This window comes from Pristis pectinata, chromosome 35 (genome assembly GCF_009764475.1).
Source record: "Pristis pectinata isolate sPriPec2 chromosome 35, sPriPec2.1.pri, whole genome shotgun sequence".
NCBI classification, from domain to species: Eukaryota; Metazoa; Chordata; class Chondrichthyes; order Rhinopristiformes; family Pristidae; genus Pristis; species Pristis pectinata.
Genome location: NC_067439.1, coordinates 3,866,442 through 3,890,000, shown reverse-complemented (window position 1 = coordinate 3,890,000; position 23,559 = coordinate 3,866,442). Strand labels below are relative to the sequence as shown.

The following is a 23,559-nucleotide window of genomic DNA, read 5'->3' as shown; positions in this document are numbered from 1 at the left end:
TCCCATTTGCCTGCGTTTGGCCCATATCCCTCTAAACCTTTCCTATCCAAGGACCTGTCCAAGTACCTTTTAAATGTTGTTAATGTACCTGCCTCACCCACTTCCTCTGGCAGCTTGTTCCATATACAGACTACCCTCTGGGTGAAAAAGTTGCCCCTCAGGTTCCTATTAAATCTCTCCTCTCTCACCCTAAACCTATGTCCTCTAGTTCTTGATTCCCCAACCCTGACAAAAAAAACTGTGCATTCATTCCGTCTCTGCCCCTCATGATTTTATAAATCTCCATAAGGTCACCCCTCATTCTCCTACACTCCAATTAAAAGAAGTCCCAACCTGCTCAACCTCTCTCCATAACTCAGTCCCAGCAACATCCTCATCTGTCTCCTCTGCAATCTTGGCCAGAATGCCTCAGGTCTTATTGGTGGCTTTTCACGATGTTTGATGGGAGGAGCTGATCAGCTGAAGAGGCTGTTACACTGCACAGCGCACCACCACAGAGCCTGGGGCTGCTGGACACCTTTCAGAGGTGCCTCGCCTGCAAAGATCCCATTGTTGCCATTTCACAGTGTGTAGGCACTGGGGAGGGGATCTCCCAGTGTCCTGGGGCTGAGATTTAGAATGTCGAACAGTACAGCACAGGAACAGGCCCTTCGGTCCACGATGTTGTGCCAAACTAACTAAGCTAATGGCATCTACCTCTTTGTGACCTTGTATCTTACTGTCTACATGCACTGCACTTTCTCTGTAGCTGTGACACTCTATTCTGCATTCTGTTATTGTTTTTACCCTGTACTACCTCAATGCACTGTGTAATGAATAGATCTGTATGGACGGTTTGCAAGACAAGTTTTTCACTGCACCTCGGTACAAGTGACAATAATAAACCAATTTACCAATCTAATCCCTTCTGCCTGCACATAGTCCATATCCCTCCATCCCCTGCACATCCATGGGCCTGTCTAAGAGCCTCTTAAATGCCTTTATTGTATCTGCCTCCACCACCACCCCTGGCAGCACATTTCAGGCACCCACCACTGTGTGTGTGTGTGTGTGTGTGTGTGTGTGTGTGTGTGTGTGTGTGTGTGTGTGTGTGTGTTTAAAGAAAAAACCTGCCCCGCACATCTCCTTTGAACTTACCCCCTCTCACCTTAAATGCATGCCCTCTAGTATTAGACATATCAACCCTGGGGAAAAAGATACCAGCTGTCTACTCCATCTATGCCTCTCAGAATCTTATGAACTATCAGGTCTCCCCTCAGCCTCCGATGCTCCAGAGAAAACAACCCAAGTTTGCCTAATACTGTGGGACGGGCTGCAGACACAGTTATCAGTCTGCACCCTTTACAGCAAAACTCCGATAATCCGGCTTCCAATGGTTCGGAACTCCTGATAGTCTGGCATCGATATTCTAGGATATGAAGCAGAGGGTCAGAGTGTGAGCAGGGTATGTATCCAGGGCCAGGGTCTAGCCTGTGGGTTGGGTATAGAGGCCGGAGATGGGATTCGAATCTGGAGCACCAGGGTCAGGAACACGGGTGGGCTTGCAGCAGGAACCAGGATCCGTAGAGCTTGTATACTTCCTGCTCCCTTTAAACTCACTGGAGTGACTGGAAAATGTATGTGCAACTGTGGAATGTGGAAAAAAAAGAGAAATGAAAGTGCGTTGGGATATTATGAGTAACATCTGATAGTCCGGAAAATCTGCTAGTCAACTCGAGTTTATTGTCATGTGTGCAAGTACGGTAAGGTACAGGTACAATGAAAAACTTGCTTGCATCAAAGGCAAGTAGGTACAGACAACACACAGACCATAAATCATCCAAGGCAGCAAAGAAAAACTGCAAAACAAAACATTTGTGCAAAAAACACAATTGGAAGCAAGCCCATGGTGCAAAATCCCATCAACGCCGTATTATTGGAATTTTGCTGTTCCCCTCAACCAATGTCACTAAAAACAGGTTATTTGTTCGGTTGTTGTTTGTGGGATCTTGCTGTGCACAGATCAGCTGCAGTGCTGCTGGCTTTACCACAGCGCGCACAGTTCAAAAATACTTGGGATGTCCAGTTGTGAAGTGGCCGTAGAATGCAGCCTTTTTATTTCCTGGGTCAATATTTAATCCATTAACTTATTTTGATTTTCTCCCACTTATTAAAACTGCTCATTGTTCCCACTTCCCTGAAACACTGGCAGCACATCCCCTCTCCGAGAGACTCCCATTGTGCAAGGGAATTAAATCTGTTGTGATTTGCTTCAAAACCTCTTGACCTGGGGTGAAACAGCAAATGAATACACACGGGCCCTTGTTAGTGAGCAAGACGACTTCACAAAGACACAAAGGGTGCGGACTGATAACTGTGTCTGCCGCCCGTCCCACCGCGCTCTGTGCGAACCTTTATTTTCGAAAGGGTCGGAGGCAGAGAACAGAGAATTAAATTGATAAAGAAATAAATGTGACTCAGAAAAAAGATATCTAAATGCACATTTCATCGCATCTTCGGTGTATTTGTGTGAGGGAGAGAACGAAGCCTTCAAAAGGCACATTGAGATCTTGCTGACAGTGGACCTTAAATAATGAGCCAATTACGAGGCGGTCTGTGGAGAATGTCAGTGAACGCTGCTTCAGTCCACACGTGTATTTCAGAAACGTTTGGGCTTCCAATTCACCTCAGGTTCCTCATTACTCCTCGCACTAATCTCTGCGGTGTTGGGCTGAGAGAGTATAAAAAGGTGGGGGGGGAGGGGTGGAGCAAGAGCTGGCAGGTGATAGGTGGATCCAGGTGAGGAGGGATGAGTGGGAATCATTTTTGCTCCACCCCTTCCCCCCCCCCCCCGCCCCCCCCCACCCCCCCCACCTTTTTACACTGGACATCTCCCCACTTTCCAGTCCAGACAAAGGGTCTCGACCCGATACATCAACTGTCTATTTCCCTCCACAGATGCTGCCTGACCCGCTGTGAGTTTCTCCAGCTCCTTTCTCTTTTTATATATATATATATATATATATATATATATATATATATATATATATAGATAGATATAAACATTTATTAACTAAAAGCACTACAAAAGGACAACCAGTGCCAATACACTACAACTAATACAGGAGAGAAGTAAATAAACTAGGCAGCTACATAACTACAGCAAAATAATGCTAAGTACCCGTGAAACACACACGCAACACAACACCCGCTAAATGCAACATGTGACACTTCACAGAAGAATTGCATTCGCACCGTCCACGACACACGCGATCCCCTCCAGCTCCTTTCCCTGTGTGTTACTCCAGACCTCCAGCATCTGCAGTCTCTCTTGTGTCTCCAGTAGTTCCCACTGGGGGTCCACTAGTTCCCTTAATGCCTGCGGAATGCTGGAGGCAGAGATTCTCGTGCTTAAGAAGTATCTGGGCGAGCAATTGCAGGCAGTGAAGTCTACGGACAGTGCTGGTAAATGGGATTTGTGCAGATGGTCAGCATGGACAAGAGGGGCCGAAGGGTCAGCTTCCACACTTTGCGACATCTGGTTGGGTCCTGCAACGTACACATCTTGGACCACTCTGTCTGACCTGGGTCACCAAGCCTTTTAAAAGGAAACTGTCTGTCAAGTGTGGGGAGGACTTGTATTTGCATAGCACCTCTCACAACCTCAGGTTATCCCAATGCATTTTACAGGCACTTTACTGAAGGCCATTCATTACCGTAACACAGGACAGCAAGATCCCACCAGTGGGAACATCTGGGACACCAGGGATGACTTCCCTGCTCTGCTTCCAAACACTGGCCATGAGATTGTTTTGTATCCGCTCGAGAGAGTAGACACTCTCCGTGGCGTCACTGACAGTGTGGGCTCACCTGGGCTCGATCTTTCCAGTTGGTTTTCCCCATTAGACCCCCAAGTTATTTCCTTCGAGCCTATCTGCAGTTCCCACTGGGAACCCCCTGCTTCCACAAACCTTTTTAGCTGCACGTTGGAAAGTGAGACACTCTGCATCCAGCTGCTTCCTGCCTCCTCCTACTGGCGACTTCCCCCTCTGTTAATCCACCTTTGGGATTTGGAACACCTCTGTAGCATCTCCCCTTAACCTTGGAAACACTCAGCAGGTCAGGCAGCATCTGTGGGAAGAGAATCAGAGTTGATGTTTCAGGGGAAAGACCTTTCATCTGCTTTCCTCTCTGTCCACAGATGCTGCCTGACCTGCTGAGTGTTTGCAGAATTTTCTATGTTTGTTTCAAACCTTTTAAATTTCTCCCCTTAACCTTCTCTGTTGTACAATGCCAGCTTCCTCACCTGCAATGAAAGACTCTCACCCTGGAGACCTGACATATCTCTGTCAAATTTCACTGCCACTTTCGAGATCTCTGCACCCTTCCAATTCCAGCCTCTTGATCATCCCTGGATTTAATCGCACCACCTTGGGAGCAACACAGTGGTGTATCTGGGTAGAGCTGCTGCCTCACCGCGCCAGAGACCCGGGTTCAATCCTGACCTCTGGCGCTGTCTGTGCGGAGTTTGCCCCATGTGGGTTTTCCCTGGGTGCTCCGGTGTCCCAAAGTCGTGGGGGGTTGGCGGATTAAATGGCCGCAGTAATTGTCCCTAGTGTGTGGGTAGAGTCCATAAGACAAAGGAGCAGAGTCAGCCATTCGGCCCATCGAGTCTGCTCCGCCATTCTATCATGAGCTGGTCCATTCTCCCATTTAGCCCCACTCCCCGCCTTCTCACCAGAACCTTTGATGCCCTGGCTACTCAGATACCTATCAATCTCTGCCTTAAATACACCCAAAGACTTTACCTCCACAGCCGCCCGTGGCAACAAATTCCACAGATTCACCACTCTCTGGCTAAAGATATTTCTCCGCATCTCTGTTCTGGACGGGCGCCCTTCAATCCTGAAGTCATGTGCTCTTGTACTAGACTCCCCTACCATGGGAAACAACTTTGCCACCTCTACTCTGTCCAGGCCTTTCAACATTTGAAATGTTTCTATGAGGTCCCCCCTTCATTCTTCTGAACTCCAAGGAGTGCAGCCCAAGAGCCGTCAAACGTTCCTCATATGTTAACCCTCTCATTCCTGGAATCATTCCAGTGAATCTTCTCTGAACTCTCTCCAACGTCAGCACATAAGGAGCCCAAAACTGCACACAGTACTCCGTGAGGTCTTACCAATGCCTTATAGAGCCTCAACATTACACCCTTGCTCTTATATTCTATTCCTCACTGACTGAATGCCAACATTGCTTTTGCCTTCTTCACCACTGTCTGGAGTCTGGGGGCAGTTGATGGGAATGTGGGGAGAACAAAATGGGATTAGTGTAAGTGGGTGGTTGATGGTTGGTCAGGACTTGATGGGCCGAAGGGCCTGTTTCTGTGCTGTGTGATGCCCTCTGTGAAGTAGTCCACCAGCAGGACTTCTGACTGTTGGAACTGATGCCCCTGACCCCTCTCACCACCCCTTCCCCACCACCGGGACAGAGCTAACTGTGCGATTGAGGGAAGGGACAAATTTGCTTGCATGACCCCTTGCGACCCCCTCCTTCCCCCTCCAGCTCCATCGCTAATGAATCCATCCTTCCCTCTCTCCTCAGGACCTCATCGTGGATCAAACCATCGAGAAGGTTTCATTCTGCGCTCCTGATCGAAACTATGACAAAGCCTTCTCGTACATCTGCCGGGACGGCACCACCAGGCGATGGATCTGCCACTGCTTCATGGCGCTGAAAGACTCGGTGAGGCATCACCTCGGTTTGAAAATTTCCACCCTTTGTGGTCTCACTCCCTCTCTCTCTGCAACCTCTTGTCAATCCCACTACTGCCCCTGAAGTCCCTGCTGTCCTCCAATTCCAGCCTCTCAACTGTCCCTGGATTTAATTGCACCACCTTGAGTGGCAGTGCCTTCAGCTTCCTGGAAGCTCTGGAATCCCTCCTGCTCTCTGCTCTTCTCTATGATGGGAGGGGAGGTTGAAGGAGGGATTTCAGAGCTTGCAGAGGAGGACGTGCCCCCTCCTTATGACCTCTCCCTTCTGTCCAAGATCTGGATCATCCACCACCATCTCTTCCACTACCTTGGCTTTAAACAATTTTTGTTTGATAACACTACTGTAAAGTTATACAGGCTCTCCCTGGGTTAGGAGCGAGTTATACAGGCTCTCCCTTACGTACGAGCCAGCTCCCATAATATTATTAAACTCAAAAGTCTGACGTGCAGACATACATTTGTTCCTACAAACAGCAAAACTAGTTCTCTTTTTTTTTTCGCTTTTTTTCTCTCTCTTTTTCTCTCTCTCTTTCTCTTTTTTCTCTCTCTCTCTTTCACTCACTCTCTCTCCAAACTTCTTTCTTGTCGGTCTTCTGTGCTTTTAATGCCATTCACTGCAACATCGAGGAGGTGTGGTTACCATATTGAGTACTTTTTGTGTATTTTCCAACTTGCGGACAAAATCGATATGGACATCTGTAAAAACAGAACCAGTTCTTTCCCTAGGATGACCTGTATAACTTTGGAGTGAGGTAACAGGACATCTAACTGATGGTCAAGAATCAATCAATTGCTTTCCTGCCATTTGGGGTTTCAGTATTTACTTACCTCATAGGAGGAGGCTATTCTGTCCATAGAGTCTTTGCTGGATGTCCATTCACACATTATTTTTCCCTGCAACCTTTACCACGGAGAGTTGTGGACACAGCTCAGCACATCACGGAAACCGGCCTCCCCTCCATGGACTCACTCTGTCTACACTTCTCACTGCCTCAGTAAAGCAGCCAACATAATCAAAGACCCCTCCCACCCCGGACATTCTCTCTTCTCCCCTCTCCCATTAGGCAGAAGATACAAAAGCCTGAAAGCACGTACCACCAGGCTCAAGGACAGCTTCTATCCCGCTGTTGTAAGACTATTGAACAGTTCCCCAGTACGATAAGATGGACTCTTGACCTCACAATCTACCTTGTTGTGACCTTGCACCTTATTGTCTGCCTGCACTGCATTTTCTCTGTAGCTGTGACACTTTATTCTGCATTCTGTATTGTTTTACCCTGTACTACCTCAATGCACTGTGCAATGAATTGATCAGTATGAACGGTATGCAAGTTTTTCACTCTTACCTCGGTACATGTGATAGTAATAAACCAATTCTAATTCCAATTCTCCCCACATTCCTATCAGTTCTACCCCTCACCTACACACTAGGAGCTAGTAACCGACTAATTCACATGACTTCAGGCTGTGGGAGGAAGCCCACTCAGTCCCAGGGAGTATGTGCAAGCTCTCCACACAGACTGCACCCCAGGTCAGCATTGAATGCGGGTCGCTGGAGCCAGGTTTGGGATGGGTTGGGAAGGCAGGGTGATGGAGATACACACCTGCCAGGGGACCTACCACAGGAGACCATGGGCGGGGCATTGCAGGTAAGGGCAGTTCAGACAACCAATCGTGGGAGTGCAATTGTAAGGCCCTTCCCAGATAGACATGTCAAGTGACTAATTTTATATGTTGAAGGACAGAACACTGCATGGATGGGCATGCTGGGTGACCAATCATGGGAGTACAGGGGTGGGACATATGCCAGTCAACCAATCACAGTGGCACAAAGGGTTGGTGCTTGCAAAGGGTGGATGTGTTGGACACCCAATCATTTGGGGCTATGCTAGGGATGGACCTGTCAGGTGACCAATTATGGGAATGCACGGAATGATGGACAAGTTGGGCAACCAATCATGTGAGGATGAGGCAGTATGTCACGTACCTGTCCCTCCTGGATTACATCCGACCCTTCCTTGGTGTTGAGGGTGCCCCTTCTTTTTACCCCTGGCGTTCACCCTCACTAAGTGTGCTTTGCCCGGTTACAGGGGGAGCGGCTGAGCCACGCCGTGGGTTGCGCCTTCGCCGCATGCCTGGAGAGAAAGCAGAAACGAGAGAAGGAGTGCGGAGTGACAGCCTCGTTCGACGCCAGCAGGACGAGCTTCACCAGGGAAGGCTCCTTCAGGGTGACGACCGCTTCCCAGCAGGCTGAGAGGGAGGAGACCATGAAGCAACTGCAGGACAAGAAGAAAGGTGAAGGGCTGAATGGCAGTCCCCAGACAAACCCTCGGGCTGTGTTCTTCAGGGTGGCCGAGATCCCGGATATTCTCGACCAGATCTCCAGGGTTCTAGCCCAATCCTCAATGACATTCCCGCCACCGTCCTGGGGTCCCCACTGACCAGAAACTCAGCTGAACCAGACATTGGAACGGAGGAGAATGAGGGGTGATCTTATAGAGGTGTATAAAACCCCGAGGGGCATAGATAGGGGGAATACACTCAGTCTTTTTCCCAGAGTTGAGGAATCAAGAACTGGAGGGCACAGGTTTAAGGTGAGAGGGGAAAGACTTAATAGGGACCCAAGGGGCAATTTTTTCACCCAGAGAGTGATCTGTTTATGGAACGAGCTGCCAGGGGAAGTGGTTGAGGCAGGTACCTTAACATCACAGGTAGATAGGGCTGTAAAGAGAGCTTTTGGCACATAATAAGGGCATTGAGTACAGGAGTTGGGATGTCATGTTGAAGTTGTACAAGACATTGGTGAGGCCGAATTTAAGTATTGTGTGCAGTTCTGGTCACCTACCTACAGGAAAGATGTCAATAAGCTTGAAAGAGTGCAGAGAAAATTTACAAGGATGTTGCCAGGAGGACCTGAGTTATAGGGATAAGTTGAATAGGTTGGGACTTTATTCCCTGGAGCGCAGGAGGATGAGAGGAGATCTTACAGAGGTATACAAAATTATGAGGGGTATAGATAGGGTGAATGCATGCAGGCTTTTTTCCCTAAGTTTGGGTGAGACTAGAACTAAAGGACATCGGTTTAGGGTGAAATTTAAGGGGATTTTGAGGGAAAACTTCTTCACTCAGAGGGTGGTGCGAGTGTGGAACGAGCTGCCAGCGGAAGTGGTGGATGTGGGTTCAATTGTAACATTTGAGAGAGGTTTGGATAGGTACATGGATGGAAGCGATTTGGAGGGATATGGTCCGGGTGCATGTAGCTCGGACTAGGCAGAAGATCAGGTCGGCATGGACTAGATGGGCCGAAGGGCCTGTTTCTGTGCTGTAGTGCTCTATGACCCACCAGGTGTCTGGGAACACCGCCCCTTGCAGGTATTCCTCCAAGCTGGTCACTATCCTGACTTGGAAACGTATCACAATTCCTAAATCCTGGAATGTGCCCTCACAGGACTGGGAAGGATCTTCACCCCACGGGAATGACGTTTCAAGGAAGCGGCTCACCTCCACTTTCTCAAGGTGGATTCGGAGTGACTTGGAAATGAATCAGGATTCCTTCGTCCTTGCCGGGTCCAATCCCTGGACATCCCAGCCCAACCGCACAGTGGGAACACCTCCACCACGCGAACAGTGGTGGTTCGAGATGGTGTCTCACCATCACCTTCTCAAGGCTAGTAATGCACCCCCAGTAAATGCCAGGTCCCACAACATAAATAGTTAAGCTGAGACTGGAGGGAAAATGTTAGAATGTCTAAAAATTGTCAACTGTAAACTCGGTGTCATTTTTGAAACACAGTTGTGACTGACCCAGCTGCAAAGTTAGGGGTTTGAGGATAAGGGAGTCAGGTTTCTTACCCTGAATAGTGAAGTAGTTAAATTACAGGACGAGTAGCCAGAGTTCAGGACCATTGGTACAGAGTTCAATTCCCACCACAGCAGCTGGGGAACTTAACTTAAGTTCATACAGTAATGAGCTTTAATGTTTTTATTGATGTATGTTAATGCTTTTAGAAAGTTATTCAGCATATTTATGTTTATTTGGGGAATGCATTGGTACAAGGGGCTTAAAGGCATCTGCAATTTCTGTTGTCTGTGGGAAATCCGTACCAATATCCCCCGGGATAAGGAGGACGGAAGATTAGAGTACTGGATATCGCAGGAACATTAACATTCCTTCCTGGAAGTCGTTGAGTTGTACAGCATGGAAACAGGCCCTTTGGCCCAACTCACCCATGCTGACCAATGTGCCCATCTAAGCTAGTCCAATTTGCCCGCATTTGGCCCATATCCCTCTAAACCTTTCCTATCCATGTAATTAAATAAAATCTGGGACTTCAATAAAACTATTCTTAGTAACAATAGCCATTACCAGATTGTGGTTTACCCCCCATCATCTCTCATTACTTGGTTTGCCCTAAACCTCTTGGGTTCAGGGGCAATTAAGGAGAGACAATCAATGCTGCCGGCCGCAGCCACTGCCCCGTATGGCACGGAAGCAGGCCCTTCAGCCCACCAGGTCTGTGCTGACCATCAGCACCCACGTTCACACCAATCAATTTTATTCTCCCCTCACCCCCCACCCACCCCCACCCCTCCTCACCCACATACTGGGGCTGCAGCTTACAGCGGACAATTAACCCACCGACCCCGCACGTCATTAGGATGTGGTGGGGGTAAGGGGGGTGGGCGGAGCACCCGGGGGAAACCCAGGCGGTCACGGAGAATGTGCACGCCACACACGTGCAGACACAGGTCAGGATCGAACCCAGGTCCTCCAGCACTGTGAGTCAGCGGCTTTACCCACTGTGCCACTGCCACTTGCACCCTGTGAATAAATAAAGGAGGTTGTTGTGGCCAGAGGGGGAATGCCTGACAGTGTTGTGCTCGTCCGCAGGTGAGCCAGTGGCCGCAGGCAGCCCCGCCGTGGGATCTGCAGCCCCCGCGCCCGGCGGCACCTCGCCCCCCCAGGGGGCAGCCTCCCCAGTGGACAAGAGTGAGTCGAACCCCCAGCACGCCATCCCCCGCAGGCACGCGCCGCTGGAGCAGCTGGTGAGGCAGGGCTCCTTCCGCGGGTTCCCAGCACTGAGCCAGAAGAACTCGCCCTTCAAGCGGCAACTCTCCCTCCGCCTCAACGAGCTGCCCTCCACTCTGCAGAGGAAGACCGCCGAGTTCGAGGTCAAGAGCCCAGGTAAGCTCCCTGTCTCTCATTACCTGGGTATTCCTGAAGCAGGGGGGGTGGGAACCCCATTACAGGAAGGACGTGGAGGCTTTGGAGAGGGTGCAAGAGAGAAGCTATCTTTATTAGTCACATGTACATCGAAACACAGTGAAATGTACCTTTTGTGTAGAGTGTTCTGGGGGCAGCCCACAAGTGTCGCCACACTTCTGGCGCCAACATAGCATGCCCACAACTTCCTAACCTGTACGTCTTTGGAATGTGGGAAGAAACCAGAGCACCCAGAGGAAACCCATACAGACACGGGGAGAACGTACAAACTCCTTACAGACAGCAGCTGGAATTGAACCTGGGTCGCTGGCGCTGTAATAGCGTTACACTAACCGCTACACTACCGTGCCTGCCCAGCTGGGTGGTGAAGAAGGCGTACGGCATGCTGCCTTCATCAGTCAGGGCATTGACTGTAAGGATCAGGATTTGGAATACTGTGAGCAATTTTGGGTCCTGTATCTAAGGAAGGATGTGCTGACTCTGGAGAGGGTCCAGAGGAGGTTCACAATAATTAGTTAGAACCAACAGTATTACAAAGAAGGCTTCAAATAGAATGAAAGGCTTAACCTTAACCCAGGAATGAAAGACTTAACCTATGAGGAGTGTTTGATGTCTCTGGGCCTGTACTCGATGGAGTTCAGAAGGATGGGGGGGGAGATCTCATTGAAACCTACCGAATACTGAAAGGCCTGGATAGAGCGGCTGTGGAGAGGATGTTTCCATCAGTGAGAGAGTCCAGGATCTGAGGGCACAGCCTCAGAATAAATATGTCCCTTTAGAACTGAGATGAGGAGGAATTTATTCAGCCAGAGGGTGGTGAATCTGTGGAAGTCATTGCCACAGAGGGCTGTGGAGGCCAAATCATTGGGTGTATTTAAGGCAGTGATTGATAAGTTCTTGATTGGTGAGGGGGTTAAGGGTTACGGGGAGAAGGCAGGAGAATGGGGTTGAAAGAAAAAAATCAGCCATGATTAAATGGTGGACCAGACTCATTGGGCCAAATGGCCTAATTCTGCTCCTATATCTTATGGTCTTAGGAAGTCATGTTGCAGCTGTATAAAACTTTGGTTAGGCCGCACTTGGAGTATTGTGTGCAGTTCTGGTCGCCCCCATTACAGGAAGGACATGGAGGCTTTGGAGAAGGTGCAGAAGAGGTTCACCAGGATGCTGCCTGGATTGAAGGGTATGAGCTATAAGGAGAGGTTGGACAGACTTGGGTTGTTTTCCCTGGAGCATCAGAGACTGAGGGGAGACCTGATAGAAGTTTATAAAATTAGGAGAGGTGTAGATAGTCAGAATCTTTTTCCCAGGGTAGAAATGTCGAATACTCGAGGAACCTGAGGGGCACCTTTTTCACCCAGAGGGTGGTCCGTACATGGAACGAGCTGCCAGAGGAAGTGGTTGAGGCAGGTACATTAACAACATTTAAAAGGTACTTGGACGTGTACATGGATAAGAAAGGTTTAGAGGGATATGGGACTAGTTGAGATGGGAATCTTGGTCAGCATGGACTGGTTGGGCCAAAGGGCCTGTTTCCGTGCTGTGTGACTCTGTGACCTCAAGTAGGGGGCACTGGCTGCCAGTGTAAATATTGGGCCGCAGTGCCCCCCAGGGGCTGGGCTTGGATACTGCGACCGCTGTGGACTCTCACACAAAACAAAGAACTGCATTTTGGTAGCATCTTTCACCGTCCCACAACTTGAAGTAGGAAATGCAGCAGTCAACTAATACACAGCAAGATCTCACAAGTAGTGACATAATAATACCCAGAGTACTAATGAGTGTTGTTGGCTGAGGTAGCCTCCAGGAGAAAGCATCCTATCTGGATGCATCACGGCTTGGTACGGCAACTGCTCTGCCCGGGACCGCAAGAAACTGCAGAGAGTTGTGGACACAGCTCAGCACATCACGGAAACCAGCCTCCCCTCCATGGACTCTGTCTACATTTCTCTCTGCCTCGGGAAAGCAGCCAGCATAATCAAAGACCCCTCCCACCCCGGACATTCTCTCTTCTCCCCCCTCCCATCGGGCAGAAGATACAAAAGTCTGAAAGCACGTATCACCAGGCTCGAGGACAGCTTCTATCCCGCTGTTATAAGACTATTGAACAATTCCCTAGTACAATAAGATGGACTCTTGACCTCACAATCTACCTTGTTATGACCTTGCACCTTACTGTCTACCTGCACTGCACTTTCTCGGTAGCTGTGACACTTTATTCTGCATTCTGTATTGTTTTACCCTGTACTACCTCAATGCACTGTGTAGTGAATTGACCTGTATGATCGGTTTGCAAGACAACTTTTTCACTGTACCCCGGTACAAGTGACAATAATAAACCAATTCCAATTCCAGTAGCCATCTGTCTTGAAATTGGTTTATTATTGTCACATGTACCGAGATGCAGTGAAAAGCTTTTGTTTCCGTGCCATCCAGACAGATTATGCCGAACACAAGTACATCGAGGCAGCGCAAAGGGAAAAAGGAATAACAGAATGCATAATATAGTGTTACAGGGAAAGTGCAGTGCAGGGAGATCAATAAGGTGCAAGGGCCACGACGACGTAGATTGAGAGGTCAAGAGTTCATCTTTATCATACGGGAGTCTGATAACAGCAGGACGAAGCTGTCCTTGAGCCTGGTGGTACGTGTTTTCAAGCTTTTGTATCTTCTGCCCAATGGGAAGGTGGGGGGGATAACAGAGAATGTCTGGGGCGGAGGTGGGGGGTCCTTGACCATGTTGGCTGCTTCCCCGAAGTGTAGCCAGGGTCAGTGGTGGGTTTGTGTGATGGACTGTGCTGTGTCCACCACTCTCTGCGGTTTCTTGCTGTCCTGGGCAGAGCAGTTGCCGTCCCAAGCCGTGATGCAGCCGGATAGGATGGTTTTTGATGGTGTATCTGTAAAAAATTAATGAGGGTCAACCTAACATCCTGAGAATGGGTCTCCGTTGACGACGGGGGATTGTTTGCTGTGTCCCTCTGTCGGAGGGGAAGGGAGGTGGTGTGAGGACTACCCCTTGGGGTGTCGGCAGGGGTCCTGACCCTTTGGATGTTTCTGTTTTGCTCTCTCACCCAGTGCTGGAGCTTGACTCGTCCCCCACCAACGACCCTGGCAGTGTGGATGCCCTCTGCCCCCAGGGTAACGCAACCGTCCACAAGCCCCTCATGGATCCGTTCTCCACCACGCCAGCCAGCAGTTTGATCTCGGCGAACGTCCCCACGCTGCCTCCACACGCACCCCAGGGTAAGTGCACCTCTAGAGGATTAGTGGGGGGAGGGGGGGGAGATGGGGGAGGGGGAAGGGGTGCTACGAGGCCGGGGTGGAGCGGGAATGCCAACGGGCTGCAGAAGGACCCTGTTTCTGCAGAGCGTGTTGCCCTCACCCTCTTCCTTTTGCCTTGCAGGGGTCGGAGGATGGGCAGACGTCGCCAGCACCACCACCACGGGCGGGCCCACTGTGGTGAGCTCCACCTTCCACCCGAGCCACCGGCGGACGCCGTCCGAGGCGGAGCGCTGGCTGCAGGAGGTGGCGAAGGCGGCCCGGGCCCAGCAGCCCCTCGTCTCCGTGCCGACGGGGGTGCCGGCCTTCCCCGTGGCCCTGGACGCCCCCGTCAGCCTCTTCGTCCCGCCGCCCATGCAGCCTGCCTTCGTTCCCGTGGCGACCTACCCGCCAGGCCTGACCAATGGCGCGCCCTTCCCTCCCGCCAGCGTGCCTGTGGTGGGCATCACCCCCTCACAGATGGTGGCCAACGCCTTCGGCAGCGCGCAGGCCGCCCACACTCACCAAGCCGCCGGTGCCAAGGCCCCCTCCTTCCCGCCGGCCTTCGGGCACTCCTCCTCCTCGCCGGCCTCCGGTCCCCCCCGGCAACCCAACGGGGCGGCCGTCCCCAGCCAGCCGGGAGCCGGCGGGGTAGGCCGAGGGGCCTGGCTCCCCGATCCCACCCCCCCGGACGCCGACCGGTTCGAGGCCCAGTGGGCCGCGCTGGAATCCAAGAGCCAGCCGCGGGTCGGGCCCTTGCCCACCAACCCCTTCACCACCGACCTACAGAAGACCTTCGAGATCCAGCTCTAATGGCGCGCCCCGACTCCCAATTCTTCCGACTGAGCTGCAGAACCACTAGCAGAACCACTTGTAATCTCTCCCGCCTCTCCGCGCTAGGCGCCGGTCGAGAGAAGATTCCCCCACCCCCCACCCACCCTCTCTGGTGCCCGTCCCTCCATTGAGGGCCTGGTACAGGCCTCGAGCTGGGGGTGGAGACCCTTTCTCCCCCATCCTCAAACGCCCCTTGTAAGTAGCGAACTCGCCGCAGTGGGAACATCGGGCACGTCCTCAGAATTTGAGTGGGAAACCTAATCCCGGCTGGGCAGTCACAACTCCAGCCTCCCCTTCCTCCCCCCTCTCCCAGGAAACAGCGGGCTGGGATCCAGACACTAAGGTAGACGCCCGGACTCTTTCCGTCCTTTCCCCCCTCTCCCCGCACCTCACTGCAGAAATCGAGACGATTCTGTCAAAGGGTGAGCTGATTTTCTTCTTTAAATCTTCCCGGTGGCTGTTTTAGTCCTTCTTCGCATTTTAAAAACTAGATCGCATGTTAACTGCCTAAAGAAGGCCCATTTTGTGGTAAACAAGGCCTTTATAACCTCAGTCCGGTGACTTCCCAGTTGCTGTCCTTATAAATCAGAAAGGGTCAGGGTGAGGAGGGAAGCAGAGGCCTGCGGCCAGTTGGTTTGTGGTTGTTTGTGCTTCTGAACTCGGTCACCTGCCGGTGTTACACCGCCAGGTTTGGGCGTCCCATGGGAATACTACCAGGAGACTTTCCAAATATGACCAGGGACAATCCAGAAACAGATTCCTTCAGGGCTGTTTCTTTGGGATAAAACAGAGTGCTGGAGATGCCCAGCGTCAGTGGGAAGATGAAAGTCCATCAACCTGAAACATTAACTCTTGTTTCTGTCTGCATGGATGCTGCCTGACCTGCTGAGTGTGTCTGGCATTTTCTGGTTTTATTTCAGATTCTCAACATCTGCAGTATTTTATTTTTTTTTTTTGCTTTTCAATTTGTGTCTTTGAGATTGGGCCTGACCCACCCCACCCTGATCTGACCCAGTCTGGCCTGGTGATGTACAGGTGCCAACTGAAGGCCAAAAACAGCAGGGTCCTGGCTACAGTTTGTACAAATCTTTCCTTTTTCCCTGCAAGCCAGGAATGCACATGACACATTCCCTTTAAATTTAACATAGTGTAGAGATACTCTATATTCTAAGGTATTTTGGTAAAGAAAATATATTTACTAAGGTTTTTTGACTTTTTTTTAAAATGACTCTCAGATAAGACTTGTCCGCAACATAGCAACTAACGCACCAATTTCTCAAGAGCTATGCAACTGAACGCTAGACACAGGAGACCAATCCCTGAGGCCTCCCTGCAGTCCACAGGCCTAAAACAAAAGTCTTACCTTTCTGTAGCACCCTTCATGCCTTCTGGATGTCCCAAAGCAGCCAACCGTAGGCCTGGTTATTCAGTAAGGAAGGGTGGGAGTGGGTGGCTGGTTGGGAATTGGGTGGGCCCAGCTGGTAGAGAGGAGGCCCGTGATTCCTTTCTTCCCCATAGCTCTGGAACGAGCCCATTTGCTGAGCCCCACTGCAGCCAATGCCTCGGCAAGGCTCTCCTCTACCTCAGTAAGTTGGAATAATTTGTTTGTCCGACGTCTCTCACTACCCCGATCTTAGGAATGGACCACAGGGGTGCGACAGCAAATGTCCTTCCCGAATCCACTGTTAGCTTAATTATTGAGGTCAAATTCCCCAGCCGAGGTGAGAAGGGACACCTCTCCCGGGATCAATCCCAGGCCTCTGAATGCTGATCCAATAACTCCCTGCCAAAACCAATCCCCCTTCTATACATCGGGAAACGGTGGGGGCTTTATAACATTAGGAATCGGGCCTACTACAACAGTGCCTATTAGGTGTCATCAGCTTAATTAGTTCAGCACAACATTGTGGGCCGAAGGGCCTGTTCCTGTGCTGTACTGTTCTGTGTTCTATCGTGCCTGCTTGCTGGGACCAGTAGCTATTGTGACCTCTCACGTGTTCCCTTCCAGTTGATGTGAACCAAGAGGGGGATCTCTTTGATATTAGTTGCGTGCAGCCATTTTGCCTGCACTGCTTCATGGGGCCACAGTCACCCCTCCCGACTCTGCCCTGGGTCAACTTGAGGGCTCCAACCAGCTGACTCCCCCTGATATGCTCACCTGCCCCGAGGTTTACCTTCACTTGCGGCGGACTCTTCGCATCAGTAGACGTGCCAGGGTGGGCGAAGGGCTCATGCTGTTGCATTGAAGACCCACGGGACAGCCTTTCTACGACACGGTTGTGGAGAATTCAGCTCCTCGTCCTGTGGTCAAAAGACCACCAACTCTTCCCGGTTCCACCTGCTTCTGAGCGTGAAACATCTCAAGGGTCGTGGAGCATGGGGACAGGCCCTTCAGCCCACCGAGTCCATGCCGACCATCACCACCCATTTACACCAATCCCATCATCCTCCCCACGTTCCCATCACCTCCACCCCCCCCCCCCCCCCCCCCCCCAGATTCTACCCCTCACCCACACACTGGGAGCCATTTACTGCGGCCAATTAACCCACCAGCTCACACGTATTTGGGATGCAGGAGGAAACTGGAGCACCCACGGGGAAAACCCATGGGGTCACAGGGAAAACGTGCAAACTCCACACAGTCAGCGCCAGAGGTCGGGATCGAACCGGGGTCGCTGGAGCTGGGAGGCAGCAGCTCCACCACCTCTGATCCCCACTGACAATTACATCGCTGGCATCAAACAGTCTCCCACTCTCGCCAAAGGAAATCCAGACTGGATTCTAATTAACCACCCATTACAACAACAGCTTAGATTCGTATAGCAGACCAGACAATACCGGCCTGCAAATTGAGGCTCTGTAACAGCTAGGGCAAGGAGGTGACTTTAAGACGCACCTTACAGGAGGGAAGGAACTCTGGAGGCAGCTGAAGGGACAGCCACCAGTGGTGGGGCAATTAAATTGGAGGTGATGGAGAGGAGAGCAAGAGTTCTGAGGACTGGAGGGAGAAGGATTTAAAGGCAAAAATGAGAATTTTAAAATCACTTAGGAGAATCGATGGGTCACTGCTTCTCGAATTTCAATTTGGGTTCAATTTAAATTTGAGCTGTGGTGTCCAGGCTTTACATTGATGTTCTGAAGGCTCAGATTAGATCAACCCCCTTCCCCACTACACTTCCTGCTGTCAATCCCTCCTTCCCGATAACTTTGGGCTTGTATCCCACACGGCACAATTTAACATTCACATTTTCTTTCTGCTTAATAATTTACAAGCCATCTATTAGAAACAATTTGTTTTGCCTGATGAATATTAATGAGGATTTGGTAATAAGACCAGTTGCCATAGCTACAGCAGTAGGTCTACAATCTGCATAGGCCAATTCCTTGCTGTAATGTTTACACGAGCACCTCGTAAAAAGTCTTGGCTTTTGTTCAGTGGAAGACTTGCCTGTTAATGTTTGCTTGAAGATGTCAAAGCCTGTTGCTAGTTCTTGAACTGTTTCCCACCCACCCTGACCCCCTACTCCCAATATATTCCAGTGATTAATGGTAGACTGCGAAATATGCAGAGGCGGTAGATAAATATTTGAAAGATCGGGGAACTGAGGGCCCTGGGCACAGAACAGGAGGTGAGGCCTGGGGCAGACCAGCCCCAATCCTATTGAACAGGCTTGAGGGGCCGAGTGGCCTACTTCTACTCCTAGAGCAGCAAACAATCTGCTGGAGGAACTCAGCGGGTCGAGCAGCATCTGTGGGAGGAAAGGCAATGCCTCAGACGCTGTGATTGTGTCCGATTCCGTCACCTCTCCCTGCAGCGCATTCCAACTATCAACCACTCTCTAGGTAAAGAGAAACTTACCCCTTAAATCCGCTTTAAAGCTCCTTCTTCTCACCTTAAAACTTTTTTTTCACCCCTCCCATGGGGGAGAAAAGATTTTGACTATCGATGCCTCTCATGATCTTCTACACCTCTCTCAGGTCACCCCCTCAGCCTCCTTTGCTCCAGAGAAGCCAAGCCCAGCCGGTCCAATCTCTCCCCATCCAGGGAATCTCCTCTGGACTCTCTCCAGCGGAACCGCATCCTTCCTACAGTGTGGTGACCAGAATTGCACACAGTGCTCCCAGTGCAGTCTAACCAGTGTTTTGTACAGTTGCAACGCAATGTCCCGACTCTTGTATTCTACGCACTGACCAAGAAGGCCCGCTCGCCGTAGGCTGCCTTCACCCTTATTTGACTGTAAATGCCCATAATCAGCGGGCTGGCTCCCGACTAATACAATGCATCCTCACTCTGTAACCAGGTCCGTGCAGGGCTCTGCCCGTTCTCCTCCACGTTTTAAATTCCTGCCCCCGATACCTCTCCTGACTTGTTGCTTCTGTCATCTTATCAAAATACAGCATCTCCCTAAATAATTATAAACTCTTTATAGTTTATAAATCTATATTGCTGTTTTAAAAAAAAATATGTACCAGTAATATATTGCTTTAAATTAACTTTTGTAAAGAAGAACCTAACTTACTAAAGATGCACAGGATCAGCCCCCTTAAAGGTGGCACCTGGGTGTAGTTTTGTTTCCTCAAACTGGAACCAGCGGCCTGCATTGTTGTAGCGCCTCTGAAGAGCCGGCGGCAACGTTGTGGCGCTGAGCCACACATTAAGGCAGGTGGACCGAGGATTTAAGGGGGAGGGTCTTAAAGGAGGAAGGAAAGGGTTAGGGAGGGAATTCCAGAGCTCGGGACCCAGGTAGCTGTAGACGGGGCTGGCAGTGGTCAGGTGGTGTAACTTGAGGTGCTGAATGGAAGACCCTGTGTCCCACCTACGACTTACAAGGAACTGCCACTTGCCCAGATGTTCCACCCAGCTGTTTTGTCCCTTGGTGCCACCTCCCCAACCACACCCACCCCCGCCCCTGCCCTCTGCCCAACCCTGCACCTCTACTTACTCACCCACCAGGCAGCGTTGACTGATCTGGGCAGTGCCCCCGATCTGTCTCCCTCCGCAGTGGGAGGGGCCGATACGTACCAGAGCCCCCTTCCCTTCCCGTGGAGATGTGGCTCCCACCAGTGACGTGTGTGGGACACAGCAGGCTGGAGCACACCGGGGTGATGGCGCGTGGGGGAGACGCGAAGGTGCAGAATCTACAGTTACACAACCATCCAATATCCAGCCCTGGTGAAGTCTTCAGATCTGAATGTTGGGCGGGGAAAGCACAGAGGAGGCCAGTTTAATGCAGCCCCCGCCCTGTCGAATTTCTACCCCTGTTCGCGGGGGGAGAAAAAAGCAAACAATTGCTAGTTCGATTCCAGCCATCGGCTGCATTGAGGGTCCGTCCAGTGAGGGAGGATTGTCTCCGGGTCTTGTCTAGGGATTCCCAGGATCCAGGTTTCCCATGCCTTATGTCTTAATCTAACCTGGCGGAGACAAGGGAGCTTTCAGTAAGCCAGGTCTTGCACCCACCTGTGTTACGGTTCCATGCATGGGGGAATATTGCATTGTGGGGTTTTAACTTAATGCCAAATTCTTATTTTATATGTATTAATATATATTTGGAATAGGTATTGTTTATTAAGCTCTAAGTAATAGCAAACATCATCAGAGCCAGGAGATGAGCTCGTGGCAGGAAGTTGTTCTTCGGAGATTGTCTCAGCTTTCGGAAAATTGTCTGGTTCACCAAGGAAGACCCTTGACCCCTTTACACTTTAAGGGTTGAGAATTAGGACTAGGCCAAGCACCCATTGCGTCTGTATGCCAACACTGCGTCCTTGACAGACGGCACGGTGCGACTTAAACCCTTCACCACTCCTTGCTCCATCCCCAAATTTGTTGCCTACCAGTCCTCTGTGGGGCAGCTATGTGGCACCTGCGCCAGTGTCCCTGGACTGGGCAGTTTTACATTAGGTCAATCAGTAGGTAGATCTGTAACAGCTTCCAATGGGTCTGTGAAACTCCACAATTAATAAAAACATCTCCATCGTTACACGTCCAAATTATGTCTGGTTTCAGACAGATACAGCCCACTTTCCTGCCCCACCACAGACTCCCTGGTACCTCGCATGAGTAAAACTGTATGCAAGTACTCCACCCAATTGACGGACTTTCCCTTGTGGCCCGAACACCCGAGCGTTCTCCTGCTCTTTCTATCCCTTCCTCTCTCATAAGCTCATAAAATTTTATTTTTGGAACGCCTTTGGCCGTGACCCCTTTCTGCTTCCCCTTGGGCGAGGCTTTACTCTGCACCCTTCCTGGGGCCCACCCCCTGCCCTACAACCCTCCTATCACCTAAACCCTCGACAGTGGAATTTCACCGCCCTCTGTGTTGTTGGTGACCACTGCAGACTGCATTTCTAGTTGTTGTCTCAGAGTTGTTATGGGGCTGTGGGTGGAAAGAGGGGGGAGTTTTGACTCCCCCCTGTCCTATATCTCTTTGCATCTAGCCCATTGAGTCTATGGCAGCTCTCAAAGCAATCACATTCCCCCACTAATTCTTCTCCCCCTTGTATATTCTCCCCACATTCCCATCAATTCCCCCCTCCCTCCAATTCAACCCCTCACTGGGGCAATTTACAGCGGCCAGTTAAACCCACTGACCCGCCCGCCTTTGGGATGTAGGAGGAAACCAGGGCACCCGGGGAGGGGGATCAAACACGGTCACAGGGAGAACGTGCAAACTCCACACAGACAGCGCCGGAGGCCAGGATCAAACCCAGGTCACTGGAGGTGGGAGGCAGCTGCTCTACCCGCTGGACCTCGTGCTTTGCCATTTGCGTCTTTCTCTACCCCAACCAGTAAGAAACATTACACTCGCACCGTGGCCCTAATACAGGACGTGATTGGCTCAGAAGGGAACCCCCCCCAAGGAATACCTGGAAGTTTTGAGGGTTAATACTGCATTTCTGTTAAATGTTTCCTTCAACTATTTTGTTAATGAAAGTATTAGCGATGGGGAGAGGAGGGACAACTATTCATCCTGGAGGTGGCTAGACCAGGAGATCTTGCAATAAAGACTCCTGGAACCCTTTCAACCAATTCCCTTTGGGAATTGTTTTTCATTTCCTGTTGGATTGTATTCTTCAATGTCACAAATCCCACACCACTTAGATCTGGAAGACTTAATAAAATGATAACTCTACCAAGCCAAGGGAGGTAGTGAAATATCGCCAGACCATTTTTCAAAAGCAGGACAATCGATGAATTCATGGAGATATTTAATATTCTTTAACCTCTTAGTATTAGCTTTCCTGACCATTTTTTTTGTTAAAATGACCAAGTACTGTATTTAAGGGTCTGCAGAATTACTGTCAGACTGGCTCAATCTTCAGTAGTGGACACAGCCCAAATCATATGATGGGCATCTTTACCTGGCTTTTCGTTTATTCAGTGGCTATGTTCCAATAAACTGATTTACCATACAACACCAGCTCTTTGTCTGTGCTGACTTTGTAGTTTGCTCCTGTGTCAGAGAGAGACAGCATGGAATGGACTCCACATCAACCATTAAATTCTCATTTCTGCACACTTACTTTCAATCACTTTCTATCCCACACAATCCCAGATTCTACAACTCACCTACACACTAAGGTCAGGCAGCAACCATGGAGAGAGGAAGCCTATGCTGTTAGAACATAGAATAGCACAGCACAGGAACAGGCCCTTGTGCCAAACTAATTAAACTAGTAATTAAATGCCTAACAAAACTAATCCCTACTGCCTAAACATTCACGTGCCTATCTAAGAGCCTCTTAAACGCCTCTATCGCATCTGTCTGCACCACCACCCCTGGCAGCGCATTCCAGGCACCCACCGCTCTCTGTGTAAACAAAAACTTCCCCTGCACATCCCCTCTCACCTTAAATGCATACCCTCTAGTATTAGACATTTTGACCCTGGGAAAAAGATACCGGCTGTCTATCTATGCCTCTCATAATCTTATAAACTTCTATCAGGTCTCCCCTCAGCCTCCGCCGCACCAGAGAAAACAACCCAAGTTTGTCCAACCTCTCCTTATAGCTCATGCCCTCTAATCCAGGCAGCATCCTGGTGAACCTCTTCTGCACCCTCTCCAAAGCCTCCACATCCTTCCTGTAACGCAGAGACCAGGATTGAACGCAATACTCCAGATGCAGTCTAACCAGAGTTTTTAAAAAGTTGCCATATAACTTCTTGACTCTTGAACTCAATGCTTCAACTAATAAAGGCAAGCGTGCTGTACGCCTTCTTTATCACCCTATCAACCTGTGCAGACTCTTTCAGGGAGCTGTGGACTTGGACCCCAACATCCCCCTGCACATTATCACCATCAACACTTTTGGTTTACCTTTGATCTCCCAAAATGCAACACCTCACACTTGACCAGAGCTGGCCTGTTGGGGCAATTCACTCTTTCCTTGGTCTCATTGTTACCTCCGTGTGCACTGAGAGAAGCCAACCATTCGGCCCCTCTGCTCTGTTCTATACAAGCTCCTCCCACCTTCTCCATCTCCCACTTTCCCTCA

At 50.3% G+C, this 23,559-nt stretch overlaps 1 protein-coding gene across 2 annotated transcripts in view; it reads left to right on the top strand.

The window, feature by feature from the left end:
- Window positions 1-22,503, top strand: part of numbl (NUMB like endocytic adaptor protein) — a 134,845-nt gene extending 112,342 nt beyond the window's left edge. For both annotated transcript variants that reach the window (XM_052044105.1, XM_052044106.1), the window contains 5 exons: window positions 5,581-5,721; window positions 7,841-8,045; window positions 10,642-10,935; window positions 14,050-14,217; window positions 14,378-22,503. In XM_052044105.1, coding sequence (XP_051900065.1) covers window positions 5,581-5,721; window positions 7,841-8,045; window positions 10,642-10,935; window positions 14,050-14,217; window positions 14,378-15,045 — 1,476 coding nt within the window. In that variant the 3' untranslated portion in view covers window positions 15,046-22,503. The remainder of the gene's footprint in view (window positions 1-5,580; window positions 5,722-7,840; window positions 8,046-10,641; window positions 10,936-14,049; window positions 14,218-14,377) is intronic.
- The last annotated feature ends 1,056 nt before the right edge of the window (window positions 22,504-23,559 follow it).